The sequence below is a fragment of the Phycodurus eques genome, chromosome 5, assembly GCF_024500275.1.
Source record: "Phycodurus eques isolate BA_2022a chromosome 5, UOR_Pequ_1.1, whole genome shotgun sequence".
Lineage (NCBI taxonomy): Eukaryota > Metazoa > Chordata > Actinopteri > Syngnathiformes > Syngnathidae > Phycodurus > Phycodurus eques.
Genome location: NC_084529.1, coordinates 29334795 through 29344611, shown reverse-complemented (window position 1 = coordinate 29344611; position 9817 = coordinate 29334795). Strand labels below are relative to the sequence as shown.

General features: G+C 45.7%; 1 protein-coding gene across 2 annotated transcripts; it reads left to right on the top strand.

Annotated features, from left to right (window-relative positions):
• Positions 1-1728: 1728 nt before the first annotated feature.
• On the top strand, positions 1729-9436 carry LOC133402438 (long-chain fatty acid transport protein 2-like). 2 transcript variants are annotated; one of them, XM_061676132.1, is made up of 10 exons: positions 1729-2361; positions 3795-4004; positions 4098-4253; positions 5055-5179; positions 5532-5726; positions 5804-5894; positions 5988-6186; positions 6273-6370; positions 7993-8123; positions 8193-9436. In XM_061676132.1, the coding sequence occupies exons 1-10, from the start codon at positions 1905-1907 to the stop codon at positions 8367-8369; spliced, it is 1839 nt and encodes a 612-aa protein (XP_061532116.1). In that variant the 5' UTR covers positions 1729-1904; the 3' UTR covers positions 8370-9436. The 2 variants fall into 2 exon arrangements, with proteins under 2 accessions (XP_061532116.1, XP_061532115.1); XM_061676131.1 differs by having other exon boundaries at positions 7993-9436.
• The last annotated feature ends 381 nt before the right edge of the window (positions 9437-9817 follow it).

The following is a 9817-nucleotide window of genomic DNA, read 5'->3' as shown; positions in this document are numbered from 1 at the left end:
ACGGTCTTGTTTGTATTTCATTTTAATAAATGATTTTATGCCAAGATAAGGAGTGTTTCGTGTCAACATTTCAATTTTTAAATTTTAAATTACATTTTAAACCCAAAATGCCCCCCCCCCCCCCATAAAACCTATAATTATTTTAATTGACCAAATAATCTAATGTTGTCTTTAGTTTGATCCTGTTGGCTATCATAAGTGTAATATTTGACCTTTGCAGATGCGGTACTTGGCGGTTTAAGTGACAACTGTCCAGATGGTCCGTTACTTCCGATATCTGTTAAACCGGGATTTGTTAAATTGAGGTTCCACTGTATTGTGATACCTAGTAATCACAGTTACAGGAGCTGCAAACGGAGGAAAATTTAGAGTTTGAATAAAGGCAATAACATCTGGAGTTGGTCAACTTTCTTTGTTGCCTATTCATGCAGAGAAGCATTTATGAGGTCAGGGGCAACTGAGGGTTTTAGTGAGAGCTCTCAGTGCCATGAGGTACACATAGGCCGCGATTGCAAGTTCTGTATTTTGTAGGTTTTTACGGGAGCAGGCGATTGGGCCGCTGCCCAACCCCAGCACTTGGTATTGCTAGTGGTCTCCCATCCGAGTACTAATCAGGACCGACACTGCTTAGCTTCTAAGATTGGAGGAGATCGGGCACTTCGAGGGTAACACGCGGGATCCTTAGCGTGAAGCCCAACCTTAATTAGGGATAGGCGAGTACTGATACCAGGTATCGTATGGGGATTGATTATTCTCATTCCGACCGCCAGCGAGGCCCAACGCGGGTGCCAGCTGCCACCCAAAAAAAACGTCAAAGTCCGCCAAAAGCGAGCCCACGTGAAGCAACTGCCGGGCGAGGGCGCAAGGAGAGGGGAGAGGAAATCGGGAACCCAAGCGGGGGACATGGCCCAAATGAGAGAGGAGTGGGGCCACAGGGTACCTCCCCGGCACACAGGGACCGAGAGCAGACCCGGGAGCTGATTGGGTTTGACCTTTGTACATTACTACCATCCTGTCGCCATTTTGTTGCTGAGGGAGAGGAGCAGCGTCGAGCTCTGTTGTCGAAGTGGAGACAACGTCAGCAGGACAGCAGCTTTGACAGCCCGTTTAATTGACCAAAATCACTGACAAATAACACAGTTGTGCTTTGTTTTATGAATGTGTTCAAAAAGTGTGAAAACGTTCAACATTTCAAGCAAATTCAAATGCACGTCTTTAGAAAGAGCGTGTCCTCGAGTGTTCAGGTTTGTCTTTTTTTTTTTTCCACAAACATTTGCAGGTTAGCTTACCGTGACACAATAAGTATCGAATGGTTTTCTATTCCATTCTATTATATTTTCTATGTAATAAGATGTTGCTGTTTTCCAGTCAGTATTTCATTTGGGAAAAAAAGGAATTATTTTAAACCAAGGTAAGTACAATTATGATTTTAAAAAAATAAAATAAAGTAAAGGCCTCAATGTTGATTATAAAACCTATAATTATTACAATCGACAGAATAATTCTGGGAATTCCTTCTAAGTAATATTTGATTTATACAGGGTAAGGGATGCAAAATGTGGAGAATCACTCACTGCAGCCCGTTAAACTCCACGGTCGAGCGGGCAGGCGTTAAAAATCAAACTGATAGCCAATGTTTGCGAACTTCTCGGAAATGTTGCGTGCGGCTCGCGAGTGACTTCTACCGGCTTTGCTTGAACGTGGCCCTGATCCGATTGAGTTGTGGAAAATGTCACCTGACGGATTTGTTTATCCTGAGATAGATTTTTTCGGTAATCATTGACTCGTCGGGTTCTTGCGCAATCTGATCTCAAAACGCTGCCCACGCATCATGTTGGAATAAATGCTGCAACCGAGGCGAATGCAGATTGTGCTACTCAGACGAACAGTGGCCCATCGCAAACATGCTCCTGTGGTGGATTCTCGCAGCCTTTGCGGTTTACCTTTCATTCCGCTTCCCTCGCCATTGCCAGGACGTCAAATACATCGTGACACTTCTGCGGATACGGCGCAAAGTCTTCCGCTACATCCAGAGCAACTACACCATCCTGGAGCACTTTTTGGAGACGGCGAAAAGGCAGCCGCACAAGCCACTGCTCCTCTTCAAAGACGAGACGTTCACGTACCAGGACGCCGACCGGCTCAGCAACCAGGCCGCCAGGGTGCTGCTGCAAAGCGGCCTGGTGAAGCAAGGCGACACGGTGGCTTTGTTCGTAGCCAACGAGCCCATGTTCGCGTGGCTCTGGTTGGCTCTGTTCAAGCTCGGCTGTTCGGCGGCTCTCCTCAACTCCAACATCAGGTCCAGGTCTCTGCTGCACTGCTTCGAGTGCAGCGGCGCCCAAGTCCTGCTGGTGGCCCAAGGTGACGTGTTCGACCAGCAAATACACGTCGTGCACGTGGCGCTCCCGCGATACGACGTTTGCAGGTTACGAACGGCCAATGACATGACTCAAGTAAAAGTCGAAAGTGGTCGTCCCAATATTTACTCGAGTAAGAGTCAGAAAGTACTCAGCGAAACAACTACTCAAGTAAAGACAAACTTCTGATTGTTTTTTCTTGTAGTTTATTTTTGAATCAGAGCATGAGCATCAAATAAAAGAAAGAAACAAAATAAAAAAAAAATACATATATATATTTAATAATAATATATGGAAGTCGACACACACCTGCCACCGTTTCGATCGAAACATGATTTGCTTTATTCGCTTAAATGACTTCATGAAGAAGCTGTTTGGAGAACAGACTTATTGATTGTGTGTGCGCGCGTGCGACACCTTTCGGATAGTGCTCATTTTGCCGTATCCACTGCCAAAACAACAATAGAAACGTGTTACAGCTTACTGCAAGGTTTTGTTCTCAAGTTAGAAGTGGGCTGAAATATCCAAGTTTGGGTAGTCACAATTTAAGAGCTGCATGATAAAGCTGTTGTTTTTTTTGGGAGTCTGGAAAATAAACACAGTCGCCCGGCTGTTCCCCCCCCCAAAAAATAAAGAGTCATTTTGATTGGCTCGGTCATGTGACTGCCTTGTGTCGTCTGATTGGTGAATTGGTCATGTGAATTGGGGTCAAATGACATTAGTGAAAGTACACCCTGTACAGTACAGTTCACGTGTACTGTACAGGGTGTACAGTACACGTGAACCCCTCCTCTCCCCCAAATGAGCTACAGGGGCGGAGCTTAGTCATGGAGGGCCCCCAGGCGAACCCGGACACCAGGCCCCCCACATCCACATTTAACTAAATGCATTCCCTCAAGTGCTGCACCTGTACTTTTGTTCAGTTTTGACAAAAGGTGAGTATACATCAGTATACATCAGTGAACTCTTATTTGACACTGTACTGTAAGTTGCTACTTGCATAATCGTTTTTTTTTGAATTTTTTAAAAAATTTTTTTAGATAAAACCCTTAAAGCCCCTGTAAAGTGAAAATAAATACTCCTTGTTTATCTGACACACCACAGAGAAGAGTGTGGTTCACAGCCCTTGCCAAATTTGAACGATTAACAAAATCGGCAAATATGTAAAATGAGTCTTCAAAATTGTGAGGAATGAAGTCGTCCTCTCCACTCTCAAATGCTGCGGCTCCGTCCGCTGAACGCGTTGAAACCGCGATACGGCGCTAACGATATGGCGATATGGTCGCGGGACTTCTTTCACGCCACGACAACGAGGCGCTCAAATGTGGCCACACCAGCGCAAAGCCCCTGTCCACTCGCTGGGGGGGGGGTGCTCAAATTCAGCCCGATTATCGGCGCGTGTATAATACCCCGCTTGATAGAGGCTTTTGTCCCCAGACTTGCAGGGCGCCGTGGAGGAGGTGCTACCAGAGCTTCTGGAGCAGCAGGCGACGGTGTTCTTCATGGGGCGCACACGCACCAGTGCAGGCATGCACAGCTTCACAGAAAAGATGAGCCACGCGTCATCTGAACCCATCGCCCACGATTTGAGATCACATACGAACATGGGAAGTCCTGCTGTCTACGTGTATACCTCAGGGACTACAGGCGAGCCGCATTGGGTTGTGGATGTTCCGAAAGGGAGGGGAAACGGCTTCGTCACTTCCTGTACCTTCTTCTTCTTCTTCTTCTTTCGAACAGGTCTCCCTAAGGCAGCTGTGCTAACTCATACCAAACTGTGGCACATGACTATGACTCTGCGCTCGTGCGGATTGACCTCCTCCGACGTGCTATATATCAGCCTCCCTCTCTATCACACCTCGGGACTCGTTGGATTCGCAGGAGCCATTGAGCTAGGTACGCACAGGCCATTCATTCATGGATCAATCGCAGGAGTGACACTCGGAGACAGGCATCAAATTCACACCAACGGCCAATTTAGAGTCTCCAATGAACCTCATGGTCATCATGTTAAATTGAAATCCGCAGCATATTGTACACATTCAAGATGGACACTAACTCGAGTACTTGAGTTAGCGCCCGGCACCACGCGTTGAGTCGTGTGTCTGGATAATCCGTAGTATTGTTTGAAGATCTGATGAAGCTCTCGTCCGCCAAGCTGCCTTTGTCCTCTACAGCTGGAGATGAGCTGCTGCATTTTCCAACAATCACCTTGCTAAATTAACCCGGATGGTTAGGGTTAATGGACTTTATCTGAACTCTGAAAATCTGAGGCAAGCAGAACTAAATAGGTACTTTATTCGTGCAAAAATGGAACATTAAAACAATTTAAAAACAACAACAACAACAACAACAAACAATAAAACACTTTCCCCAAATGAGTGGAAAGTAGTCTCGACTGAAATATTCAAATGGACGTAGATTTTTGTGTTTGCTTCGTCAAGCTTGACTGTTAATTTACACGTCAATTGGGTCGTCCGGCTTGTTGACGTTTATTTGTTTTTTCCCTTCAGGATCAGAGCAGATAAATTGTTCCCAACGGCAAGCCATTGTACTCTTATAGGAACGAAGATGCGCTTGGGCATCTTATTGATTTGTTTTTCCTTCTTTTAACATGCCAGACAAGCAGCGTCGATGTACTCAATGAAATGCTTTTTTAAAATGTATTTATTTTCTCTCTCTTTGTCTTGTGTTCAGGTATCACAGTTGCCCTGAAGGATAAGTTCTCTTCATCTCAATTCTGGGATGACTGCAGGAAATACAACGTGACTGTCGTACAGTACATTGGCGAAATAATGCGTTTCGTCTGTAACACGCCAAAGGTAGGCACCACATCATATCGGAGCGATCGTTTCTGTCGTTGCGATACTGGCGGGCGACAGACCTTGGCGATTTAAAACAATCTGGAAAAGCAGGAAAACCGAAATGGTGAGAGTTTAACGCTCGAGCTCCACAATTGAGTACGACGTAGTTTCTGCACATTTTCACCAATTGACGTCAAGCATGGATAATTGAGAACAAATCTCGGAATTCACTTTACAGCGTCTTTAATATGCGGGCAGACACTCCGGAGACCCAACTATTTTATTTTTTTTGACAAGTGATTTAAAAGCCTTGTTTCCACAATGGAGCCCCTTCAAGGCAAACAAATCTCCCTCTTTATTTCTGTGACAGAAACCCAACGACCGAAGTCACAAAGTAAGACTCGCAATCGGCAACGGCATCCGAGCCAACGTTTGGAGAGATTTCTTAAGCCGCTTTGGAAACATTCGAATCCTGGAGCTTTACGGCGCAACGGAGGGGAACTTTGTTTTTCTGAATTACTGCGGCAAGATCGGAGCCGTGGGACGAGACAACTTCTTGCACAGAGTAAGTCTCAACTTCAACGTGCCGTTTGGTTAGCTCTACTGCTTCATCCGTGATCTTGGTTTGATGTTGTCTTGCAGTGGCGTCATCCCTTCGCACTGATCAAGTATGATGCGGACCGGGGGGAACCTCTGAGGGATTCATCAGGTCTCTGCATCCAGGTTCCCAAAGGTGTGCCGCTCCCGCAGCAATCGCCAGAGATCGCGTGATGGACGCTGCTTCAACGGCATTGCTTGTTTTTTGTTTACTGTCAACACGCTATAGGCAAGCCTGGCCTACTGGTGTCGGAGATATCTGCGACGACGCCATTCTTGGGCTACGCCAGAGATCTGCAGCAGACTGAGAAGAAGAAGCTGCACGACGTCTTAAAGAAAGGAGACGTCTACTTCAACACCGGCGACTTGATGCTCATCGACAAAGACGGCTTCGTTTACTTTCAAGACCGCGTTGGCGACACTTTCAGGTGAGTTCCCTCTTTCCTTCATTTGAGCCGAATGTGTGCAACCCGATGGTTTTTGTTTTTGTTTGTTTGGTTTTTTCAAACAACAGGTGGAAGGGAGAGAATGTGTCCACTAATGAAGTGTCTGATGTCATCACTCAGGCTGAGTGCGTTTCCGAGGCCAGCGTGTACGGCGTGGAAGTGCCAGGTAATCGTGCACCGCTTGCGCGCCGTGCTCAAGTCAATCGTATAGTGAAAAAGAGTCTTACAAAGATTTGCAGAGGGACGGTGCCAAGGAAGAGCTGGTTTCATCAAGTTTTAGATACAGTGCAATGGCAAAATTGCTCGAGATAGCCGTATAATGTTTTTTTTTTGTTTGTTTTTTTTCGTAACTGGAAGGCTTCCAAACATCGGTCAAAATGCGAGGAGCGTGAGTCAGCGAGACGATACAACTCCCCTACGCTCTGCGAAACATTAAGATTGCAAGGTGCTTAGTGAACGCCTTGCTTGTTAGTTTTCTATTATTATTATTATTATTATTATTACAGTTTCTGGATGGAGAGATGCACCGACTCCCAGTGAACGTGAACGCTTCGCCACTCGAAGCACATACGGCAACTCGTTGAGCGTGAATCGATGTTTGAATGCGTTAGGTATGCTTAAGAGGAGCCAAACGATGTCGCCGTCGTTTTTTTTTTCTTCCAGTTTTCATCCTTTCCTTTGACAAGCGAACACGTTGCCGTGACTCACAGCAGGAAAGTCCTGTTCTAAAAGGAAGTCATGAGCTTCATGCGGCTCAACCTGTTGTGCCACTAACCTGTTTTTGCTTTTGTTTTTTTGTTTTTTTGTTTTTTGACAGCCTTGTGGATTCTGAATTGAAAACAAATAGCACAAATCTGAGCCGCTTGTTCCGTCCACGTGTGCGTGTCAGCGTTGCTTTCTCTTGTTCGGTCAGTTAGGGTCAATGTTCGGATCCTAAACCTTCACCTAACTACGCGGTGAAGGCCATGTGCGAATGAACCGAGGTTCACTGTGGCGCTTCAGAACTCGCCTGCGATGTTTGTTTTCTTTCTTTCTTTTTTTTCTTTTATCTCCACTTGAACTGTGACATACTTTATATGTGGAATCAATGTAAAGTTCAGCGAAGTGAAAGGTGACCTGAGCGCTCGCCCTCCATGTCTGTATCGTGACTCAAAACACATCGTGCGCAAACACACGCCACAGCCAACGACAAAGAATGAACGCTAACTCGTATTGCGTGTACCGGATGTGACTCCACAAATAATCCAAACACAAAGTCGTTTCGCTACAACTGGAAGGTGGGAAGCTTCAGCACCACTTTCCTTTAAATAGAGCCTTCCTGTGAACTTTCAAAGCAGTTTGTGCACTGTGACGAAATTACTTTTGACATGTTTTGGTGTAGCGTATCGAAAAACAAAAACCCCAACATTTGATTTGGAAATCCTGACCCAAATTCCCAGCTCAGCGCGCATCCATCCATTGGTCCAGACCATCCCTCCATCCCCGCATACATGAACCGTGCATCAATCGCGTCCATGTGTTCTCGGTGGCGCCAGCCACCCGAAGGTAGCCGCGGCGACAGCTTTCCCAGAAACGCGCCCTCTGTCGACAGGAAGCGAAATGAACCTTCACCTCAACACACCTGAGCAGTACTGAGGTTTATCAGCTCAGAGGCAGGACACATCTCCAATAAGAACATCGCATGGTTGCACCTCCCCCACACGCTCCTATCTATACATACACCGTTTTTATACAGCATTTAGTTCTTCATGTTTTTAGTTTCATTTTTTTTGCCCCTCCTGTTCACAGGCAATGAGGGGAGAGTAGGCATGGCGGCCATCGCGCTAAAAGACGGACATACGTTTGACTCCGCGGGCGTCTTCGAGCACCTCGAAAGCTTCCTGCCGAACTACGCCAGGCCGCGTTTTATCAGGATTCAGGTATTCGGATCATCTGGTTTCCGAACGAGACGTCCTCGCAAACGTCACGCCGTGATACTTTACTTGCAGAGCTCTTTGGCTGTCACGGGAACATTCAAGCTCGTGAAGGCCAAACTGGTTCAGGAGGGCTTCAACCCTTCCGCCATCATGGATCCTCTCTATTTTCTGGATGACAAGGAGAAGAAATATGTGCCACTTACAATGGATATAGCGCATGCGGTTATATCAGGCAATATCAAAATCTAACTCGTTTGTTGCATACTTGTTTCATAATTAGTACTTTGTTTGGTTTGTTTTTGCCGTGACTTTGTTTTGTAACACTATGTCTCTCTTTGTGCTCTTATACAATAATTAGTAACCAACAGTAAATGCGATAAACCATGACTGTACGTTGCAAATGTCCTGCCAGGTCAAATATTCAAATAATAATAATAATAATAATAAAGGAATTTGCTGCTATTTCTAACACAAATGACCATCTACCAATACATGTCTTCTATTTTGTATCTGTGTTGGGATGGCCTACAAACACTCATGCACATAGTTGTCACATGTCATGGTTTTCTGTTTTTGTTCAATTTGCACGGTTAAGACATCTTCCATCATAGATTCGTTGTCAATCAAAAGACAGCCGCGAACTGTTAAGGTGGATGTTTTGGTGGAGGAAAAGGGTGTCAGGTCAAGTGCAGGGAAGCGGGAGTGCGGGAAACGCCAAAGAAAGGATTTATTACCCAAAAACAAGAAGGCAAAAAGCCACGTGGAATTCTCAAAAATACGTCATTAATAAAGTCTCAAGAGCAAACGCTTGAAAGGAACGCTCGGGATAAGCTCACCACAACTTGGTAACTTTTCCAACAATAGTGTATCTATCGTGAGGATGCCCGTGGCTATTCTCATTCTCAGGCCATCGGCATCCAATCGGTCCACTGTTGCCTCCTACCAGTCAGGGCGAAGCTATTTTCCGTATTCAAACTAAGGAGAACGGTGATCCAGTAAGAGCGACGCTAATGAACATATTGAACAATAAGGAGAAGTCCAGCCGCTGCCCCGCTGCGTTTGGGACCGACTAGGACGTCTTGAAAAAGGGCATTCTGGGCATTTTCAACCCAAATGATCTCGCAAACCTGATAAAAGGACATCAAAGATGGTTTTTAAAAAATGGTGTGGCATGGGATCTTTCGTATTTTTGTTGTTTTGTCGGCCGCTGTAACATTATGCGCCGTTTGGACGTCAACGCCGCACTTGAACATAGGAGAAGCAAATCTTCTTCGAGATGGCGTGAGGAGCTCAGAGTCCTGCGCCTTATGGTCTTGGTGAGGATAATAACAGAACTTTGCATCGATATTTCAAATTGGATGGATTGAGCGAGTGCTCCTGATGTGTTGGTGAGCGCTCGCCCTCCCTCCGCAAATCGTCAGACCAACGAGGCCCAGTTTCATACTTGGCATTCCTCCTCCTCCTCCTGCTGATTGAGGCAAACTTTCTGTGACATCCCAATATTCTTACGATTATTTTTCAAGGCATTTAGTTACTTCGCCTTGCGATGTAAACACTAGTTGCGACATATATTGATAACCTATCGGCACAAATTAGCGTGTTTTTCCTCACCGGTTGGGACACACCAACTTACTCCACCCGTAGGAAACTATGCAAAATTGTCGAGCACTTTGCAAAAACGCAACAGGACAGCTCAC